This window comes from Polyodon spathula, chromosome 3 (genome assembly GCF_017654505.1).
Source record: "Polyodon spathula isolate WHYD16114869_AA chromosome 3, ASM1765450v1, whole genome shotgun sequence".
NCBI lineage: Eukaryota > Metazoa > Chordata > Actinopteri > Acipenseriformes > Polyodontidae > Polyodon > Polyodon spathula.
Window position 1 is genome coordinate 24,958,184 of NC_054536.1, and position 24,342 is coordinate 24,982,525.

Sequence of the window (24,342 nt, forward strand, 5' to 3'; positions counted from 1 at the left end):
TGTTTAAAGAACCATATGACCTTTCTTTGCTAAATAAACCACAGAGAAAGGGACAATATTGCACACTCCAGTCCATGTCTATTTTGCTTGACAAAATACAGATATACCCTAGCACTTGAAAGAAGCAGATAAAAGGAACATTCTGCAAACCTCCCAAAAAGTAGGCTTACAACTGCTGGGGTAAAAGTAGAACAGCACTCCATTACTCCCCAATCGTGCACACCCTAATACCCCCCAAAGCATTGTTTTAGTAAAGAGAACAGCTAGAGGCTACTGGTGAGGAACACATTTAGCACGCAGTACTTATATAACCCTATAAATGAGAAGTCAGTACCTCCACTTGTCTCTTAGATACGGACCTTTAACAGTGTACCAGCAGCCGCCACAAAAGGGTTATTTTTCTGGTAACTTGATTAAAGAAAGAATCACAGAATGCAGCTAAGTATTCTATACAGCTAGGTATTCTATAAAACTAAAGAATCATAGAATACAGCCAAGTACCCGATATGAAGCCAATGGGCCTGATTCTCAAAACTTTTAAATCGTTTTTTTTTTTTTTTTCTGTAAGGAAAAAAACACCAATTAAAATTAAGACATATACTGTAAGCCCCTAAATTAAATATTTGTGTTATTTTTGTAAAAAGCTACTTTGAATATAGTCCAATTCCTCAAAGCACTCTTTACCACCTGGAAACCAAAAAGTCACATGACCACAATATGGCAGCCATATGACGTCTCATGACAAAGTGAAGCATACTGTTTGATTTGGAAGAAGATTAAGAAGCAGTGGATTTACAAAAAACAGTGATGCATAATAAACACAGTGCTTATATTGCTAATGTATAAACTATGTATTCTGTGGATGTTCCTGTAACAGTATAAAAAACACTGTTGAACAGCACACTCAGGGTTTTTCCCCTCTTTCTAACCCTTAAGAATACAGTATGCAATATGTTAATTATGCAGCCTAAAGGGAAACCAAAAGGCTTTTATTCACTTGTCTCTTTTTGGTACCATTGCCAACTAGGCCATTGCCAGACACACAGGCAGATATGGAATGTAAAGCACACCAGGGTAGCGATGCTGGAAATGGCAAGGCAGGTATCCAAGATTAAAGATCACACGAATCTTTAGAATTACCATGCCAGCTTGCATCAGTGCTGTCTTGTTAATATTAAACGGCCTTTTCCAAAGGAGCTTGTCTCACAAAATGCCCCATCCTGTTTGTTATGCATTGACAGTAAATTAATATCGCGGGTACCAGAGCACGTTATTTGACAATGGACTATTGATTTACTTAGATTTTCCAAAGAATGTTGGTTACTCTTCAACCTTCAAGCTTCTTCTCAGAATGATTCTGTGTGGTCGAGAGTTTACCTCTTAATACGTGCCTAATACATTCAGCACTGGGGCCAACTACCGGCTGAATTCAAAAGAGACTAGTTTAGATAAAAGAAGCTGTGAGAAACAGTGGCTCATTAAAACACTGGTTCTACGTATAGCTGCAGCAAAAAACAGTTTTAACAAATCAGATTCAGGGTTTCACATGAACTGAATTCACAGCACATGATGTCCTAACATTAAAAGAATCACAAAAAGCACAGAACGACTTAGCTCCAACTGCTGTGATCCATTGTGCATTTTCAACCAGGACATATCCATTTATTTGGTTAAAATCCATCTTAAAAGGCAGACCAATTGACTAATTTAAATTTAAATTGGAATACAAAGTGCACAGAAACCATGACAAACTTTTGAATAACAATGACTTTGTAAACTGAAAAATCAAGAATTAAACAGAATCCACACAAGCAACTAATGATCCCTTGCTACATGAATTGCTTCCATTTAAACTAACTGAGGCTAAACTGTGCATAATAATAATAATAATAATAATAATAATAATAATAATAATAATAATAATAATAATAATAATAATAAATGAATTCCAGAGAAAGCTACATTTTAATTATATACCCATGTCAAGCAGAGATCCTTCTAGGGCTTCGTCAATCAAGTAAATGCTTTGTGGAGCAGTAAGGAATATCATGCACTCAAAGGATTATTGGGAATAAAGACTAGAGATTTGTGGTTATAATTTTACTAACTGCTTACTGGTCCTTTATTCTTGAAAACTGGGTGGATTAGCTTAGTTTAAGCTTAGATTATGGAACATTAAAATAAGAAATCTTCGCCGCAATCTTTTCTACAGAAACATATACTATGTACTGCACTATTTTGATTAATTTGCCCCACTTTTAAAAGTTAGCTATTAATGACACACTAGGTGTACACTGTACTTTAGTCTTTGTTGAAATAGCCAAGAAGTTTCACAAGGCATCCTGTTGGGCGTGCTTCAGCATTAACTGTATGGTTTCTTTCAAACAAACATCTTTTGAAATGTGAACTCTCTTTTGGTCTGGAAAGTTTCCATTAAATGCAGAGTCATTGTTTTTACTGATACAACATATTTCATTATTTTGCGTGATAAGCCACTTTAAAAATGCTGGTCTGATTTAAACATATTTCCACTAGACCTTGTTCTGTCCATTTATTTTTAAACACAGGATATATTTTGTTTAAATGTACCTTTCTTTTTTTAGCTTTTAGTAAAATGTATAGTTGAATAACGTATTGTTTATTTTAACACAACATCTTCTGCTTGATTTAAATGTTGGAGACAGTGACGTGACGTTGTTTTTCTTGTATGCAAATTTTATTCAAGCAAAGCTATCTTGTCAAAATCCCTAGTCCTGTCAGATACAGTATAAGCAGTCAGAACTTGAAGTCTATTGTTTGTACTTCCAAGGTGAAAAACACAAGGGGATTTTAAATTTTGGGCTTTTTTTATTCCAACATTTTTAATACATAGGGTGCCCAACTTTACAGTTTTGTCTGTCTATTTCTTGCACCCTCTGTAATAAATACATTTAAATTAAGAGAACCCATCAGCCATTTTTAAAAAATAGATCAAAAATGTAATGTAATGGTAAAGATCACATTTCAAATTCCAGTATTGCACTCGGTTTATTTTGAAACCCCTGTTTGAATGAGTTAAGATATGTCACTTTTTCCCTGATATTTTACATAGAGGTCTAGTCTGTCAATTCTCTGTGAATTATCAACGTAACAATATGGTCATTCAGATTATTTATGAATGATCATCTGAGACACAGCAAAAGCTTCAATCATGATTCACAGTCCCCTTGCCAGTTGTAAATATAGTGTCACATAGTCTAAACTTGCGCAGTACTTAAATATGGAGCTAGAGTTCCAGGTTTCCACCAGTCCACTTGTAAAAGCTAAGAATGAACTTCACAGCCTTTCAAAAAGTGGACAACAGACAGTTCAATCTACTCACTATTGTCATCAAATAATAATAATAATCTTCATATAGCGCCTTTCATAGTGGACCACCATCGCAAAGCGTTTTGCAAGATATGAGACTAGGGTGTGTGAACTATGCGTCAGCTGCAGAGTCACTGAACGTCTCACCTGAAAGACGGAGCACAAGGAGGTTAAGTGACTTGCTCAGGGTCACAAAATGAGTCAATGACTGAGCTGGGATTTGAAACGGGGAACTGCTGTTTACAAATCCAGTTTCTTTAACCACTGGACACCATAGTCTCCTATAAGTAAGAACATAAGAAAGTTTACAAATGAGAGGAGGCCATTCGGCCCATCTTGCTCGTTTGGTTGATAGTAGTTTATTGATCCCAGAATCTCATCAAGCAGCTTCTTGAAGGATCCCAGGGTGTCAGCTTCAACAATATTACTGGGGAGTTGATTCCAGACCCTCACAATTCTCTGTGTAAAAAAGAGCCTCCTATTTTCTGTTCTGAATGTCCCTTTGTCTAATCTCTATTTGTGACCCCTGGTCCTTGTTTCTTTTTTCAGGTCGAAAAAGTCCCTTGGGTCGACATTGTCAATACCTTTAAGAATTTTGAATACTTGAATTAAGTCGCATCGTAGTCTTCTTTGTTCAGACTGAATAGATTCAATTCTTTTAACCTGTCTGCATATGACATGCCTTTTAAACCCGGAATAATTCTGGTCGCTCTTCTTTGCACTCTTTCTAGAGCAGCAATATCCTTTTTGTAGCGAGGTGACCAGAATTAAACACAATATTCAAGATGAGTTCTTACAAAGGCTTTGTACAGTTTTAACATTACTTCCCTTGATTTAAATTCAACACTTTTCACAATGTATCCGAGCATCTTGTTGGCCTTTCTTTATAGCTTCCCCACATTGCCTAGATGAAGACATTTCTGAGTCAACAAAAACTCCTAGGTCTTTTTCATAGATTTCCTCTCCAATTTCAGTATCTCCCATATGATATTTATAATGCACATTTTTGTTTCCTGCGTGCAGTACCTTACACTTTTCTCTATTAAATGTCATTTCCCATGTGTCTGCCCAGTTCTGAATCTTGTCTAGATCATTTTAAATGACCTTTGCTGCTGCAACAGCGTTTGCCACTCCTCCTATTTTTGTGTCATCTGCGGATTTAACAAATATGCTTACTATACCACAATCTAAATCATTAATGTAGATTAGGAATAGCAGATGACCTAATACTGATCCCTGTGGTACTCCACTGGTTACCACATTCCATTCTGAAGTTTCTTCTCTAATCAGGACTTTCTGTTTTCTACATGTTAACCACTCCCTAATCCATGTACATGTGTTTCCTTGAATCCCTATTGCGTTCAGTTTGAGAATTAACCTTTTATGCGGGACTTTGTCAAAAGCTTTCTGGAAATCTAAATAAACCATGTCATATGCTTTGCAATTATCCATTATTGATGCTGCATCCTCAAAAGAATCAAGCAGGTTAGTTAGACACGATTTCCCTAAGCGCTAAGTAATTGTAAATGCTTTTCTTTTCTATCCTGTTTTCATCTAAATGCTGGATTTATGCTGAATGGTATTTTTTTAAGCAGACATGTTTAGGTTCCTCAGATAAATTTCCAACCCCCTGCTTCATTTCTATCTAATACCTAAATTACAGCACAGTATTTTGCAAATTGCAGGTTGGTGGTGGTGGATGTACAGTAAATAACTTCTATCATCAATCCAAATCCAGTTAATAACTTCTAAAACCAATCCAAGACCAATTTTCGTTCTCACTATAATAACAAGGTAAATGCATTTTCATTAGCATAACGCTTGGTAAATGTCCAGTAAATGTTTGATAAGAATCTTAATGATGAACTGTCACAAAGACAGCCGGAGTGGGTGGCGTCAGACCAGAAGCAGGAAAATAAACAAAGAGAGAGGTGGAGTTTGGGGGAGCTGAGCGAATGTTTTTCGCTCAGCATTTAATAAATAAACAGAACAGACAGAAAATAAAAAGGTTGTACAAACAAAATCACAAGACATGGCACATTTGCCAAAATAAACAGACTAACAAAACAGACGATACAGGCAAACACGGTGAGCAGATATTTATCTACTATTATTATTCTTATGATTATTTTTACCTCCGTCTCAAATCCCGTTCTCCACTCATCGAACACCCAACCACGAGTGGGTGCAAAACATATTGCTTTTATGCAGCTGTACCAAGACTCGATTGCTAATCAATCATTCAATTGGAGTCTCAGTACAACTGCACTTGAATTAATAAAGTGCAATTCCCCGTGCTCACATATTATTACTTTTTACTTGCATGTGAAGTGCTGTGCAATCCTTGTACCTAAATACAAATATACATTTTAAACACTCGTGTTACACAGACCCGTTTATATCCTGTGTACCAATGACTATACACCAACATTTAACACACCACATGCAACATATAACAGATAGTATACACAGGGGCAGGCACTTCGTCACATGAACGTTGAAGATTAAAGCTGCAAGCTCGATAAAAGCATGGCAACCCATAGAGATGAATACTAAACAGTAAGGCTCAGCTAAAGTGTACAAAAATGACCAGATATGATGTGAGGATGTGGCTGGATAGAGTAGACTAAAATATGTTATTGTAGTTTGATCAATGTGAGAAGAGTTTCTAAAATCTGCTTCAATCTCTGTATAGGATTATAAGGCAAAATGGGAGGGCAAGTAAGGTAGCACTATTTAGGGAGCAATTTTTAAATCAGAGAGTAGATATGGCCCAGTAGCAAATGGGCTGTGAAATGGGAGGTATATTAAATACCAATTGATACAATCATCTGCCACATAAAATACAGGAGCAAACAGCTGAGATTAGGAAAGACAGTTGGGATTAATACAAAAAAAATTTAAAAAAAACCTGTCTGGCGCTGTGATTAAGACTAGCTAAACAGCTGCAATTGAGTGTTTGTATTTAATTTAAAGAAGGGGTGGATTTAGTCTGCTTTGCTGACATGCTTTCTACCAGGCACTGAAAGTTCAACACTACTGGATTGTCATGCACTCATAATTCTGTGTGGAATTAAACCAATCAATGCATTTTTATTTATTAAAGAATGTTATAATCATATATATATTTAGGAGATGTTAACTTTTAAGCCCATGTTAAAAATTGGATATGAAGGCATTTTCCAGAAAATATAAAAAGTATAACCAAACTATAACGTGGAAGAATAGCCACGTGAAGTCATAGAAATATAAGATATTGGAGGTATAGTATTGCTTTACGTAGGAAAAAGGGAAAACAAAATGAAAGCTAGTCCGCTATCATTAACACGTTCAGCACAGTGCAGTGTTGCATTTATAACTAAAGTAACTGAACTACACGATATGAATTAATAGCACTGGCAGATCTGTAAACTTTCAACAATTAGATTAACTATGTAGCGTGCACTGTGCAACCCTCTCACTGTTTGAAAACTGCTCCTGTCTGACAAGAGGCGCGGCACAGCTGATATGTTCACCAATAGCTTCGAAATATCGTCCAGCCCCATGTGACTTGTCTCGGGGCTAATGTGATTAGTCAGCTCTGGGTGCAGGCCCCTCCCTCTTACTTTGGTGAGAGAATGTATGACGTTTGATGCTAACGCCGTGTGGTGATTTGACTGAGTGAAAAGGTGGTAGAGAGACTGCCTGTACAAATAGTCGTCTGAATGCAGCTGGAACTACATTAAGGGCAGAGGGAGCGGATTATAGAAAAAAAAAATCATTATAAAAGAGAAACCGTCAGCCGCTTTGAATTAAAAAGATAACTGTCAAGAGAAACTGACAGCGCAATTCTTTTTAGCTGCCAAACTATTATCAGCAAGCTGTCAGAAGATCAACAGCACAAAATCTTAATGTGAAAAGGTAATATTTTATTTATTTATGTATTTGTCACAGACAGCCCTCTCATTGTATGCGGATCATGTAACTGGATAGCTGTTAAAAAGTCAGTTCTTGCACTGGTGGAAGTACAGTTTCGTGCACAGGTGGACAAAATGGGAGGGAATTTGGGTTGTCACCGCTCAATCCCGAAAGATCCAGCGGACTTTTGTCACAACAAGCGCAAATTCAGCGCGGTGTGCAACTTTAGCAACATTTTGGTGAACCAGGAGAGGCTGAACATCAACACAGCCACTGAAGAGGAGCTGATGACACTGCCTGGGGTGAACCGCATGGTCGCACAGAACATAGTGCAGTACCGCGAGTGTATAGGGGGCTTCAAGAAAGTGGAGGACTTGGCTTTGGTGAACGGGGTCGGTGCTGCCAAACTGGAGCAGATCAAGCTAGAGATCTGTGTGAGCAACAGGACGAGCTCCACGCAGCAGTCACCGAGCTCCCTGCGCAAAGACCAGAACCTGGAGCACCTGGCTTGCACCAGGGTAAACATCAACACAGCCACGCCGGCTCAGCTGATGAGCATCCGTGGCATCACCGAAAAGATCGCCAAGAATATCGTCGACTACCGCCAGGAGCACGGACCTTTCAAAAGCATAGAGGACCTGGTTAAAGTCGCCTACATCAACTCCTCATTTCTGGACAAAATCAGGTTTCAAATCTTTGCAGAGCGTTCCCGACCTTCGTCAACAAACACCAATGGTGGTATAACTTTTACCTGCAAGTCACATCCCAGCCCGACTTCCATGAGCCTACAGAGTGAGGATCTGGACTTTCCACCGGGTGGACCCACACAGATAATCTCGGTGCGGCCAAATCCAGAAGCGTTCTCTGGTTTGCGTGACGGTAAACCCGTCCTGAGGTTAGCAACCTGGAACCTGCAATGCTGTTCGGCAGAAAAGGCAAACAACCCCGGGGTGAGGGAGGTAGTGTGCATGACGATTCTAGAGAATGGGTAAGCCCGATTTCGCGGTGACGTTTTATGTCTACTAGATACTTTGTATCACACTGCTGCAGGATGTTGACTCAATGTTTAGCTGGTTGCTACAAAACATTTAAAATATAAAAAAGGAAATCTGCATTTCCACAATTTTGCACGAGTAAAGTAATGCCTAGTTAGAGTGTTTATGAAGGTATTGTAATAGGGCGACTTGTAACCACAAGTTTGGTAATAATGATACTTTATATCCATAGAATCTTATGCGTCCCATTTATGCCGTTAGCAACCGATTCAAAAATAGCAATATGTATAAATGGCAAATTGATCCAAATTAGACTTCGGGTCCATACAGCTATGACGTGGTAAATTAATCCGAATTGTTCAGTGCAATACAACACTTGTAGATACTGTAATAGCAAATACTGTTAAATAGGAAAACACCTGCAGTCATTATCAAAAAATATTACAATTTAAGTGTGAGATAAAGACTGATGGATGAACGGGCAGACAGATATGTCCCGAGACTGAACAAGTCATTCTAAATGAAGTTAACATGTTACGTACACATCACCCATTCCCACTGTGTCCCATTCGCAATGGATTTACTCTCCAGCAGGGAATAATAAAGGCTTACAGACATGTCAGGTCAATTCGGTGCTGTCCAGGCAGCCCATTAAGCCCCATTTCCCCCCATATATGGTGGTTTTTTTTTTTGCAAAACTGGGAAACAGGATCTTAAGATGTACCAGGGTATGTCGGTTTGTTTAAGCTGTCATTTTGCTGGTTATTTTATTGGCTGTTTATCTTTCTCCCACATGCCTGTCAGTTGATAAGGGCAGTTCTGGTTGGCTCAATGCCACCTTCAAGGGAAAGCAACTTGAGGTCAATGAACTTCTCAGCGTTGCAGTTACTTAAGGTTAGCAGCCAAGGATTCTGTATATTAAGCTGTTTATGAAAAGGCATATATTAGTTTAGTTGTACTTATCATGTTGTCTTTTCCAAACAACCAGATCCATCTACTGTAGCCAAATGGTTAGATTCTCATCTCAACCCAGTACCACAGTATACTGTGCTGTACAGTACATGTAATATCTATGCAAACATTGAAAACTATACAGTATATTTAAACCACACAGATTAGTCAATTATCATGACCTCAAAGGCATGCGGTAGAAGTCAGTTGGAAGTTTTATTCTAGATGCAGGTTTACTATCTGTTGACTTTGACTAGGAGATTCTGGAAAAAAAAAAAAAAATTGTTCATAAAGAAATGCTGAATAATACAAAGGGAGTAAAGCATTTTCCCAGCACCTTTAGCCATTCCCTAAAGAAACACAATGACTCTGCAGCAACAGCATGGCTTGGCAACCCATCCAGTACCTTCAGCACCAGCGCTCCAGATAAGGTTTTTGTGCCATTGAGTAATTTACACTCCAATGTAAACACTATGCGGGTAAAATGTAACATTACCTTGAAGGCACTTTCAATACATTATTTCAACTTATGGGGTATGCATTAACTGCAGCCTTACATTTTAACTGTAATGTTACTTTGAATTGCTATACAAAGATGGTCTTATGATAAAAACTTCCCTTTCCTTATTTTTCACGTGTAAAAAATAAAACAATGTCTTTTTTCACAGGAAGTCTCCTCCCACTAGAACTGGCTGTTGCAGTTTTTATAGTTGTTTTCTTTTTATCTTCCTTACTCGGTCCGTGTGCAGCAAATTTGTTTTGTGCATTTCTTATGTGTTAAATTTAAGTACCATACCTAATTCATATTTTTTTTAATGTGTAAAACACCCGGTCCGCAGGTTATCTGGAGTGCTGGTTATAACTTATTTGAACTTGATACTGGCTCTTTAACATAACTCTACTATTACTGTTACTGTGATCTACAGTGATGTGTTTAATCCCATTCTGCTTAATCTCCTGTGTAGGGTCGTTTTCACATGTTCTACCTGGAGAACCACTTACCCAGTTACAATGCTGTGGACTTTCTTCAGTTATTGAGAGTATCAGATATACTGAATGGAGGCGCCATTCTGTATGCATATTCTTTATGTACGCCTGTACTGAAGAATGCATTACCTTTTTGCATTTATTTATGTGATGAATCTTCTTAGGACATTTGTAGCTCATTTTATTGAGATGTCAGATATGCAGCACCTGTCTGTCCATATGAACCTATGTCACCCGTATCTTTTGAAATATATAGAATGCATACTGATGTCTACAAATTGTTACTGACTTACACTGAGATGTCATTTATGTAATGCAGGTTTTGGCTATCAATAGTTTCCTAAACTATTACTGGAAGGGAAGTTTTGTAGAAAAAACATTTCAGTGATGCATGATTGTCAAATTTGAAATCTCTTTTGCACTACAAGATGAAGATAAGTGTTTCGTGTTCTCTTGAAGATTTGGAAGACACTGGAAATCTCTTGATTCATCAAAACTATTAAGTTGATTTAAATGTATTAATTAATGGTGACTGCTAAGCTTTAAAAGTTATAGGATTGTTTCATGTTCCAGGAGATAGTGTATTTTGTTAATAAGTTTAAAAGTTAACCTAACCTGAATTGCAGATGGTTTTTGCCTTCCATGTTGTTTCTCAGTTGTTGCTAAAGACACATAAAAAAACCCTTCCCTTTTTTAACAATGTCATATTTTCTGTGTGCTGCAATGCATGTACGGAGGGGATCCAGAGAGGGTATTAGCCTAGTTCAGAGACTTTGTAGTGAGAATACACATGCTAGTGGAATGGCATTGTGGGGCAAATGGGAGCATTGATCTTACAACTGCACCAGTTACTTTTTTGATGTGGTACAGCATTAAACAAGCAATGAGTCTTATTATTAAGAAAACCCCACAGTAAATGCCTTACTTCCTGTATTTGCATAGTTTCTGGTAGTGCCAGGCATTGCATTTATCAACACCTGAGTGATCCCACATACTCTGCTGTATCCGGCTGACGCTGTCTTATTTGTTTTCCAATATATGCCAGACGGTACCACATGCTGAGGGGAAAATGGCAACAGCAGAAATATATGTTGAAGTATTGTAATTCCTCTAAACATGACTGGAGCACTCTGGACTGTTTGAAGTTAAGGGTGCAGATACGTACTGGTTTGTCCCTCATTATGGTGGTATGGCAGTTCAATTTGCAGGCAACATTAATGTTGTTTTGGAGATTTGTGTTTGGAGCAGAACCCTGGCCTGTGTAAATGCCCCGGTATCATATCACTAGAGCACCTTGACACTATATTTATCAGCCTCCAAGTTTGGCATGCTGTGTGGTTCTGCTTTCACATTCGTGTAGGGTTGCCTCCCACGTGAACCCTTTCCTTCCAAGGCCTTGGTTACGATAGCTTTGTTTATATTTATATAGTAGTGGGGTTCAAAGTAAATCAGATAAAAGTTATGAGCAGTAGTCAGTTGCGTTTTTAAAATCCAGTGTATAATACAAAACTGCATCTGCTGGTTTTGATGGCTTTGAATTTTTTTATTAATTTTGGCAACATTTCAATCAATCAATCAATCAATCAATCTTTATTTCTATATAGCACCTTTCACAAAAATTCGTCCCAAAGTGCTAAACAAGAGAAAATAAAATAAAACCATATTTTTTAAGAAGAAATGAAAATATGTAAAAGCAATGCAAGCAAGTAATAAATACAGAAGTAGAAATAAATAAGTAAATAAGTTTAAAGAGCAGTAAAAACAAGTGATAAAAATAAATATAACTTACAGGACTTGTGAACCCTCTGTTATTAAAAATATGTTTTCAGTCTTATTTTAAAAACAGCAACAGATGAACCTGCCTCACAGATGGTGGCAAGCCATTCCACAGTTTAGGGGCTCTGTAAGAGAATGCTATGCCACCTGCTTTTTGTTCTGTATCCTTGGAATGTTAAGCAAGGCTGCACCCTGTGATCTAAGAGGCAGGCTAGGAAAATATGGAGTCAGGAGTTCTTATAAGTACAGGGGACCACAGTCATGGAGAGCTTTATATGTCGGAAGCAGAATCTTAAAATAAATCCTGAAATGAACAGGAAGCCAGTGCAGATCTGCCAAAACAGGTGATATGTTCATATGTATTGGTTCTTGTTAAAACTCAGTAGCATTTTGTACTACTTGTAATTGTGAAATAGCTCGGCTAGAAATACCAGAGAACAGCACATTACAGTAATCTGTCCTTGATGTTATAAAAGCGTGTATTAGTCTCTCTCTGCATCAGACAGAGAAAAAATACATCTAAGTTTAGCAATATTTTGTAAATGAAAAAAGGACATCTTAGTGACATTCCTGATATGTTGCGCAAAGGAAAGATCTTGATTGAAAATAATGCCTAAATCTCTCATTTCAGACTTCCAATTAGAGGGGAAGCCACTAAGAGTTAGGTCCGATAGGGTTATATTACTTTGGCAATTTAAGGGTCCCAAAAGCATTCTCTCAGTTTTATCAGAATTTAACATCAAAACATTTTTTTGACATCCATTTTTTGATGTCAGCCAGACAACTAGTCAGTGCACCTATAGCTAAGTTGTCCCCTGGTTTAAATGATAAATGAGTGTCATCAGTGTTGCAATGGAAATTTACCTCATAACTTCGAGCAATATCCCCAAAGGGAAACATATATAGTGAGAAAAGAATAGGACCAAGAGTGGAACACCGCAGAACACCCCAAGTAACTGTCAATACAACGGAGGTGTCTTCCTCAATTTTGACATACTGAAATCTATTTGACAAATAAGAATGAAACCGACACAGGACATTCCCTGACAATCCCAGTCGATTTTTGAGCCGATCAATTAAAATAGCGTGGTCAGTGGTGTCAAATTCAGCACTTAAATCTAGTAACATAAGAACTGAGCGTAAACCCATATCGGAAGACAACACTACATCATTTACAACTTTAACAAGGGCTGTTTCAGTGCTGTAAGTGTGGCAGAAGCCGGAGTGAAATTTCTCTTTGATGTATGCTATGAGAAATTTGTTAAGTTGATGAGCCACCACTTTCTCTAAAACTTTGGATAAGAATGGGAGATTAGAAATAGGCCTGAAATTAAGAACTGTGGGGTCTAGGCCAGTTAACCCTTGAAGGAGCTGTTAATGATATTTAGAGCTGCAGTGTTAATCTTAGCAGATACTTCCTTAAACAGTGTAGTCGGAATAGGGTCTAAATTACTAGATTCATAAGAGCCTGCAAGTTTGTCTGAGAAAGTGTCAAATACTTGTACTGTTCTTGGAGTATCAAATAAGTGTGGTTCTTCATTGCTATTTCGTGACACATCCTGTTTAATGGTGGTATTGAGTACCTGATTGCGAATGGAAGCAATTTTTTTTATTAAAGTGATTTATAAAACCATCACAGTCAAAAATAGTCAACGGAGGGGACTCGGATGGTGGATTAGTTAATTTACCTAGAGAATCAAATAATACTGGGCATAGTAGGCTAATCTGGCAGAAGATAGAGTAGCCCTATATTTCAAACCATTATCCTTCCAGGCAAGGTAGTGGACTTGTAATTTAGTGTCGAACATATGACTGGACCAGTGGTAGAAAGATTGTGAGTCTTTGCAAATTGTGATGGACAGCTATAAAGGAACCAAGTCAGGTGTTTAGTATTTCAGTACTGTACAGTGCTTGTTTTATATTTGTCATTCTGTTTGAAAAAACATTAGGCTGCACCTGTGCCAGCTAAGCAATGTATTTTTGTTGGGATGGTGTTGATAACTAAAACAAATATTGCTACAGTAACTGGATGGAAGGGATAAAACAGTATGAATCTCCGTGCAGTGATATTTTATGAATGAAAATAAAATCATTGTGCTGTGTGGGTTGTTCTAATTGAGCCCACAATTTTATTGGTTTTGTTTAACAGATAGCACTCTTTTCAGTCAACAATAGTGGCCTTTGTTTTGTCATTGGTGACTGTCACTGCCTGGTACTGGCCATAAGCCAATTTCTTCGCTTCCCAGTCGAGACGCTTCTATCATGTCTGTGTGGAGAGACACCAGGGTGCAACGGCAAACAGGAGGGGAGTTTGTCATCTCCTGGAACTTAGTTATTCTGCTTCTTCTTTTTTATTGGTGGATAACCTGATCAGATTGAACTGTACTGTTTTGAACATACTGTAAGAAAGCTTGTTAAAAACACAGCATTATACAGGTCCTGGGAGCCAACAAGGTATTCTGCGGGGCGCACTACTTTATACAAAAATGGTGCTTGCTGTCCTTCTGTCTTTCAAACTCCGTAACTCACACATGTAGACCAAGGCATACACAAGAATTGTGGGAAACCATTGACTTTTCACCTCCAGGTCAAGGTCAAAGAAAGCCAGACCGATTTATCTCTTTTCCACCTTCTCACAATAGGAGTTGAACCAATGATCTGGTTAGATTTTGTAGAATTAAACAGTTACGTACTGTGTTTGAAGTAAATTCGTGAATCACAATTTGTGAGATAGAAGATTGTATTACCATTTTCAACCACTACAACCATTCATATAAAATACAAGCCTAATTTACAAAAAATAGCAAAAAAAAGCAACCACCATCTTGAAGAGCTTTTCTTGTGGCAAGTTATTTAATTATTTTCAAATCGATGCTTGTGAGTGTTCTAATAATAATAATAATAATATGATAATAATAATAACCAGAACTGCCAGGCAGTTTTATGGCTTACAAGCTCAGTACCAGTTGGAAATTCTGGCAAGCTGTAGCATTGCAGCACAAATGTTGGCAACAGATCAGTTTTATTGAGCAGTTTCAATTGAAAATACTGCATTAGTTCATTATCTCACAATGTTTTAAACACCATAGTAACCATGACCCTATCTACACACTGTAAGGAGTTATAAGCTAATTTTACATTATACTTGAGAAGTGGTCAAAGGTCACAATCCAGGTAATTTTTGCATTGGGCATATATGGGTTCCTAAATGTGTTGTATAGTAACCATAACCCTATGTGCACTGTAAGGAGCTGTAAGTTAGTTTTACATTTTAACGTAAGGAGAAGTCAAAGGCCACAGGCAAGGTTGTTTTTGGATAGAGCATATATGGGTTCCTGTCTGTGTTCTATAGTAACCATTAACCTATATACACTCTGTAAGGAGATATAAGCTAGTTTTACATTTTAACTTAAGGAGAGGTTAAAGGTCACAGACAAGGTAATTTTTGGATAGCACACATATGATTTCTTATATGTGTTCCATAGCAACCGTTAACCTATCTACACTTTGTAAGGAGTTATAAGGTAGCTTTACATTTGACCGAAGATTTTGAAAGGTTTTTAAAGAAATACGTCAGGTGGCCATATTGGTTTACGCACAAACACCATTTTTGAAAAAGTCAGTTGTAATAACACAGAGATGATGCTTGTCAACTTTGGAGTTAATCAACCATTTTTCAACTGAAGCGGTTTTAAATTTAAGAAGAAAATGTAGGTCTGGGGGTTATCTTATTTTTCAAAAGAACACCGTATCGCTCTATTTGAATTCCATTGTCCCCAGGATGGTGCCTGCCCAGTTCAGAGTTAGTTGGTTAAATAGTTTGATGTTTGGTGCGTGTTTTGGTGAATTTGGTGGCAGCCATTTTGATAGTAGCAGCTTTGGTTGCTGATGACATATGCGAAGTTTCAGATCAGTCGGTTCACCAGTTCCCAAGAAGAAGATTTTGAAAGGTTTTTCCAAAAACTGCGTCAATCTACACGGGATGATACCTGCCAATTAATTAATTAATTAATTAAAAATAAAATAAATCTATAGGCTTCCCACCAGCTAATAATAATAATAATAATAATAATAATAATAATAATAATAAATCAATTTTACACATTAGTCTAAATATGAATTTTGCAACCTTGCAAATGTTTTTTTTTTTTTTTTTATTTAATTTTTTTTTGTATGTTTTTATTGTAGTTATGATACTGATGCTTATTTAGTCTGTACGATTTGCAATTGAGTAGCTTACTCATTGGTTGTTTCTTACTAATTGTGTGACAAAAATGACACAACATTTGAGCAAGCGCTAACTACAGTATCTATTTGAATGTGTTGTATAATTATTTGTTTGACAAAAAACAAATATATATTTAATTAAACAGACATGTTATCCTAAACTTTCTTAGTCATTTGGCTATAATTCATGAAAATAGTTTAATCTATACCTATAGAGACTCATGAAAGCACTAAATATAGTAATACTACTATATATTAAAACTAAAATAAACTTTTACATGATTAGACTAGAAGTATTTATCAGTGTCTTCAGCTGACTCTTAGTTTGTCAAATAATTTGAATGGTTTCTTTTAGTATGACTATGTGTGAGAATAGTGTGCAGCCTTGTATTTGAGCTGCTCAAATACATTGAATATTCATACCGTATTGTGATTTTAATGAGGATTTCACATAGTGTATAGCAAAGTGTCCAAATACTGAAATGGTGCCAATTGTGCTGTTCTTCCCCATAACAGTAAATAGTTCCATTCACCATAGCTGTGTCATTGTACAAAAAGGAACCTAACATCAAAGAAGACTTCCCATTTCAAACTTTGATTTAATCTTATATACTTTATTAGTGCTGCGAGCAGCAAAACATTATGCATATCATGATATGTCTAGTCGTTTACTTACAGGACCAGAATATGTGGTTATGTCTGGCCTATCAAGGCAAGGTTGAACATCCTAAGAAAGTGTTAACGTGACTGCTCTTCTGTTAGTGTAACATCAATAAGTGTGATGCATATCATCAAATCCGAAGACGGTCAAGTTAGCACCATTAGTGGGGCTCCAGAGTGATGCATCCAGTAAAGGCACACTGCCCAGAGTGCAGGGTGCGCCCTATAGCTTGGAGATTACCGGTTCAAATCCAAGTTATGCCACTGCCGACCAGGGATGGGAGTTCCCAGAGGGCGGGGCACAATTGGCCAGGCGGCCCGGGCAGGGTAGGGTTTAGGTCGGCTGGGGAGTCGTGGGCTCACCACACACCAGCGCCCCCTGTGGCTGGCCGGGCGCCTGCAGGTCTGCTGTATGCAACTCAGAACTGCGTGGTCCTCTGACGCTGTTTGTTCTGGATATGGCTACACAGCGGGCTTGCAGAGTGGAAAGAAAGTGGATGGCTGACAGCACTCGTTCCTGAGTTGGTTCGGAGGTTGCAGCGGGAAGCCAGTTTAAAAATTGAGAGAAAATTGGAAAAAATGAATAAAAATTGTTAATAAATAAATAAATAAATGACTTACTGTCCTATAGTAACCCCTTCAGAAGAATTACTGATGATGAAAAGATGTCACCACCACCTCCCAATACTCCCATTTCCCTTCAGAAACAGATTGGACAGTTCTGCCAATTAGTCAAGTATTTAGCATAGAAACCAGCTGATGGAGGATGTCGGACTACTTTCAATACAACATCAGGTTCTAAGTTTGTTAATGGCATGTTTGGTTTTTGTTACACAAGTCTATATTTACACCAATGCCAGTCTAAGCTGCACTGCAGTGTGAGCCATTGTCAGATACTTTAAGATGGCCACAGTAACAAGTAGGCAGTTATTTTTCGGAGAAGTTGCCAATAGTTTAATGTTCAGTGCAGAAAGTGATCAGTGGTTTCAGACACACTCCCATTAATCTTGTTGTTCCTGTTGACATTTTTTCATAGCTTCCAAAATTTGTATAAATTAGCAATATGAAAAATATATGAGGGATCTGCTACCATTCGGTGTTTTATTAATCACATGCCCCATTAAACAAACTGTGGAAACTATGAGAAATTTCACTATAATTTTTATTTTATTTCATTTGAAATTATTCAAATGCTCACATAATCAATAAATTACTGATAATGGTTAAACTTCATCAAATTTAGGTACAGTTGGTGCCTGTGGTTGGGTCATTATGCTGTATTTTCTTTAGGTTGTTTTTTTATCTCCTAAATTTGTCTCCAACAGTGTACACTAGGTGTTTGGTTCAGATACTGGTGTTAACAGAGGTAACTTGGAGAGGTCCCAAAAAACTGGATAACATATTTTGTAGAAGAAAATACACTGGTCTATATTGTATTTACTGTTTGAAAAGTGCTGTTTCACTATTGTAGTGAGAGACCATTGATTATTTATACACTATATATATATATATTATATATATATATATATATATATATATATACACATATACACCATATATATATTATATATATATATATATTATATGCCTGTATGAGCAGTTATTTGTGTCTTGTTTTTCCTGATGTTATAAATGAAATGACTGTATAGCAGTTTTATTTCTTGTTTTGTATTTTCTCTTCTCAATTTTTTGTTGGGAGTTTTGTAGTCCTCATACTTTCAGTACACTTATTTTTATTTTATTTTTTTCATGGTACTGTCTAGTGTTGAACACTGTTGGTGATAGATGAACGGGATTCTAACAAATCGTTTTTCACAGAATGACCCAGTTCTCACGATACAGAAGTATGCTGCTGAAGAGGTGACATGTGAACAGTTAGTAGTTTAATGTGAAATAGGTTAATTGGCAAAGACAGGGTTGGTTGTCACATGTCTGCGGCACTCCACAGTCCAGATGCTCCCTCACTCTTCCTTTTTTTCAATAACGATCTGTGACAAGCTTCTCCTGGTTGGCTCTGAGCCATGGAACCATGCACAAAGTTGGCTGAACCATTTGTTCTGTACCACTTCTTGTGTAGAAACAGCAATGGAATTTGGCATTTGGAAAATACAATTTAGGATCACTTAATTCAAAACTACATTTTAAAACTAATCATATAACTTTATTTTAACCTCTGTGTGATATTAGAGTATGCCTATTTTCTCATACCAATGTGTAGAATATGGATTTTCTATCTAAACAAGACAAATGCACACATTTATTACGTTACAAATTATGGCTTCATTAGGAGTGTAACAATTCATTGTGTATTGATGACTCCTAATAATTTATTTACATTGGCGTATCGTGATTCATGCCCCAAGCAATGCAAAGCTACTGTACTTGTAGTGGTTCTTGAATGATAAATAAATGCCATTTATATTTGGTATGAATACATTGCACATCTCCACTCTTATTTTTTCATTTAAAACAATAGTCCACAATTAACTTGATGTTGCTACACATCACAGGAAGCATGTAAGGTAGCTTGTGGTAACTGCTTTACCACAATTACCAGTAAGATACCATGCACACTTAGTGCAGGCAATAATATTGTACAGCCTTTCCTGTCGTTGTATTCTGGTCTTAGGCTAAACAGTGTAATTAATATCCTCTTAATAATAATAACATCTGCAAAAGACCCGTACTTCTCTCTCGGCTGCAGAGCTTGCTTTTAAGTTGAATGGTAACACGTTCTTCTTTGAACAATATTATTTGCGGTTCGTGTCTAGCCCTTGTATTTCCTTTCAATTAAATGGGCCGAGATGCCAATTCATTAAAGCAGGCAGAGCAAAGATTCAAATTCTGCAACCTCACAGTATTAAATATGGGTCCTAATGCTCTGAGTCACTGTCTGTGCGGCCTGATTACCCCTGGCTGTTTAAAAACAATAGTTGCTGCTGAAGGTGGTATCTTTGAATTCATTCAAAGCCTTTAATATTTGGAAAAAGAAAGGGAGTCAGGTGCCCTAGGAATATTTTAACTCTTAATCTTTCATTATGTACAGTATATTGACTGAAACATACTAAATTCTAAAGAATAGATGTTTATCCCAAGCAGTGCTCTAAAACCTTTTAAACAAGACTGATTTTGTTTTTTGCTTACCAGCTGAACGATAAAATTGTGTAGAATGTATTGTATTGCAGTAATGCAGTAACAATAGGAGAACTTCTTTGGTGACAGGGGACATAATTTGATGCCTGTCTTGGGAAGCGTTTAACCTTTGAACAAGGAGTAATCAGAAAGAAGCTGCTGTACGAACAGCTAGCTTTGTTAGATGTTTTCCCGGTGTATTGAAAAAACACAAATTTTATTATAGTTTCAAAAGAAAAAATTAAGCAGAGTGTGAATTATTAGTGATGTGACTTAACATGGCAAAGAAGGAAGTCCAGATGAGACTGGTTGAACAGAAAACAGAAACTATATGTGTCACACACTTGTGTGCAAACGTGCTGTCCTTCCACATATCTGTATTATTATTTAATGTCCAATTATTTTACACCCATTTTCTGAATTATGAATGTCCATTTACAGTATGTTCTTCACCACAGTAACAACCCCCAAACCGTTCGGAAAAAGTGAGGGTTAGTGGGTGTCCTCCAATCCCATGGAGGCATCTAGTCAGTTGGGGCCGCAGTAGCATGGCGAGGAGCCCCTGCCAATTTCCCCTCACTGACCCACAGGGTTGGCTAAGGACAGCAATAGTGTAAATATTTTAATTTAATTGTATCCTTGAGAAATATTTATTTTCCATTTACCTCTTTTGGTTTTGCGTAGGGACTCTGGGTACATTATGAACTTCATAAATAAAAGAAATCTCTTTTGACTCCACTCTTACGATAGTAACAGTGGCCATTTGGATTTAAGGAACATTTCACAGGAATAACGGCTGTCCCCTACCTACTGTACAGTGAGTACAATTGTGCCTGGGACTGGTGGCTTTCTGATGCATTGTTAGACTGGTCTTCAGTACAGACAAATTTTTTGTCCACAAGATATATAAAAAAAAAAAAAACTCAAGCCTGTCATACAGCTTATGAAACTGAAACCTCTGGAAAGAGACCCTGTTCTTGTGTCTGCACAATACAGGAACTCCTCGCAAGACCATCTGCCTTGTGTTTCTCATTGACGTAACCTACATTTCTCTAGTAACATCACATTAAAAAAGGCAAGCTGTCATCCTGCACCAGGAAATGCTTTGCACCAGTAAGATGTTGCAATAGTGATGACATTTTACCAGTGATTCAGCACTTCACAACTTTGTTGGATGTTTTAATTGACAGAGAGGGATTGAGGGAATACATAGTGATAGAGAGGGATTGAGCTCTAATGGTTTTAGTTAGAAATGGTCTGGAATAGTGAAAGCTGTTGTCTAAAACCTGACTGACATGTGCTTGACTGGGTGTAATGGTGTAGACTTTGGCACAGTAAGTTGGCTAAAATTGGCCATTTCAAGGTCCAGTTTCTAGTAGACTGCCGAAAAATAAATAAATAATTCTAAAGCATACTAAGAGAAACACATTATGAAAAAAACAGCTTATTTTAAGCTTTTTTTTTTTTTTTTTTTTTTCCCCAGTTTGTTAGTCGCTGGTCGCATAGGGTTCAGGTGCTCTGTTTTTGGTTGAATGTCTATTTTCCATCTGTGGTTGTTGTTGTTGTACCACCCTTGTTGAACAAAGACCAAGTATGTAATTTCACAGTATACCATTGTGGTGATATCAATAATTGCGCTGGTCTTATCTGACTGAACAGATATCTCCCTCTAGTTCAGTGGCAGCATTCTGTCTTTAACAGCTGTGCTGTAACAATAAAGAAGAGGCAGGGTTGAGAGGTGGATGACTGTGGCCTGTGACTGACTTAATAGTGTCTTAAATATTGCATTAACACCAGGTTACTGCAGTACATGCCCACACTGTAAAGTAAGTATGCAGGTAGGGTATGGTTAGTATATCAGGTCCCCTGAGCAATATGTGTTTATTCAAATCCATTGCAGGTAATGCCGTGTTCTGAGAATGGAATAGCTACTGTGGTATCCAAATTCTTTCTTGTAAACAAGGAGTCTTGAGCAGAAAGCAATTAGGAACCATTTAGCAGGCTGTGTGGTCTGGTGGTTAAAAAAAAGGGCTTGTAACCAGGGGGTCCACTTCCAGTTCAAATCCTGGCCACTCACTGACTCGCTGTGTGATCCTGAGCAAGTCACTTAACCTCCTTGGGCTCCGTCTTTCGGGGTGAGACGTAGTTGTAAATGATTTTGCATCTGATGCATAGTTCACAAAACCTAGTCTCTGTAAGTCACCTTGGATAAAGATGTCTGCTAAATAAACAAATAATATGTCAAACTGGGGACCAACTGGGCATTCTTTTGATGTTTGTCTTATCAGCACATGTTTAGTTTTTTTTTTTCTTGTGTACATGTAACACCTTTTATACAGTTATAGCCAGAAAATACATGTTTGACAGTTAGTAGACACACACAGCCCAGAAGGACAAGCTGCATGCTAATGCATGCAGGTGTAAAACATCTTATAGATAGTATATTCTGTGGGCTAATGATTTTCAATGTTGTTGCTTTCCAAATACAGGGTGCTGTTTACTGTACCTAAACAGCACACGAAAGGTGTGAACCTACTGTATTTTTTTTTTTTTTTTTTTTTTTTTTACATTTGCACCAAAGACAGTACATACATGTATGATCAAGTTTGATTAATATTGCACTAGAAACAATAAAACCCTATTAACAGTAATCCAAAAGGTTTCCCAGTATGTTGCTTTGGAACACTTTCAGTCTCAGTTGTTGTCACATGGAGTATGAATACAGTAGCTGAAAATGCAACATTTTACTGTATAAACATAATTTGAATGCATGACAAGTAAGATACCAGTCTCATCACAAGCATAATTTTTTCTGATGCCTTTTCAGCTTCTGGAGTCCTAAGCAGTGGCTGGTTTGTTTCTGCTACAGTATCTGGTGCTGCTGCTGTGCTCCAGTGAAGTCCTCTAATGCATGCTGCTGTAATAACTGTGCTCCCTGTTTGGGCAGATGTCTGGTGACTCATGCCTTACTGCATGTAGTTTGACTTATTAGTTCAAGGCCTGTCTGTAAAGATGTCTCTGCAGTTGTGTATCAGATATATGTCAGCAAGATTAAACAAAATTGTAGTCTTATGCCTCGTTTCCATGGACAGCCAACTTGAGTGCGCTCGAATTGGCCTGAATTTACCAAATGGACAACTCAAGTTGGTGAAAAAGGAGGCGTTTCCACATTTATTTATTAACCAAATGAAAATGATGCCACTTCAATTTATTATGTGAATTCCATTTCATTAACAGCCGCTGTTAAACAGTTGTGAAATTGCAGTAAGTTGTAACAAATGCGGAGTGCATTTACCCAGTAGTCCAGCACACTTAAAGGTGTGCAAATGTACAAGCAAACACAAATGTGTGTGTGTGTGTGTGTGTGTATATATATATATATATATAGAATAATATATGGGCTTCAGTGAGTTACAGGAAAATAATTCCATCTAGGGTTTCTGTGACGTCATAAATTACGAGAACGAAGGTCGATTCATTTTAAACGCTCACAGATACCCGAGATGGAATTGTTTTCCTGTAACTCACTGAAGAGGCCCATCTATTATTTTGTATAATACATGGATACCCTGGTGATGCTAATATTAAAGAAGACGAGGTTCAGCAGTACAGTTTGGGATTTTTTAAACGTAGTGTTTCAGTGCCGTACAGATGTTCTGTGTCGTTATCCGTTTCTCTGAGATACGAATGTACCATCTTTTAAAAAAAATGTTTAACGTATTCTCATTTCGTTGATCATTAATGAACATTTTTGTACTGTGGGTGTTGTTGAGTGTGAAAATAAGACCTTTTGTGTTTGAATGGGTCAAAGTTCAAGCATATTTTCCTCTAGAGGAAATATCACTTTTTGAAGTCACACTGTGGTATTATGATTTTGTTTTTTTAGAATGCCTCAGGATGCAAATATAGCCTTTATATATATATATATATATATATATATATATATATATATAATAATAATAATAATAATAATAATTATTATTATTATTATTATTATGTAAGCATATAGATGTTGCACGCCTTGGCCCCCAAGAATGAATAGGGTTATCTGCAGTTTTGTACTTGAGTCAAAAACTAGCAGTAACTGCGGATGGGGATTGTCTTATCGTGTCATTTGAGTGCACCACATATAAAAAGCAACCCTGTTTTAGACTTGTTTTGTGCATAGGTTTGCGTCTGTGTTTTAGAGAGCGTTGACATCCTTTCGCTGCTGTGCTTCTGCAATAGTTCTGAATCCTAATAACCTTGAGTCCCGCTGCTTGGATCCACACCAGCAAAGTGCTATTAGAGTTCAGTGAGGTCAGCTGAACTGAAAGGGTCAGGGTTTAATGTGTTCATTCGCATGAGCCATTACACTGAGGAATGAATG

General features: G+C 37.3%; 1 protein-coding gene across 2 annotated transcripts in view; it reads left to right on the plus strand.

Annotated features, from left to right (window-relative positions):
• Positions 1-6,982: 6,982 nt before the first annotated feature.
• Positions 6,983-24,342, plus strand: part of LOC121312891 (endonuclease/exonuclease/phosphatase family domain-containing protein 1-like) — a 50,718-nt gene continuing 33,358 nt past the window's right edge. For both annotated transcript variants that reach the window (XM_041244781.1, XM_041244782.1), the window contains exon 1: positions 6,983-8,233. In XM_041244781.1, coding sequence (XP_041100715.1) covers positions 7,380-8,233 — 854 coding nt within the window. In that variant the 5' untranslated portion in view covers positions 6,983-7,379. The remainder of the gene's footprint in view (positions 8,234-24,342) is intronic.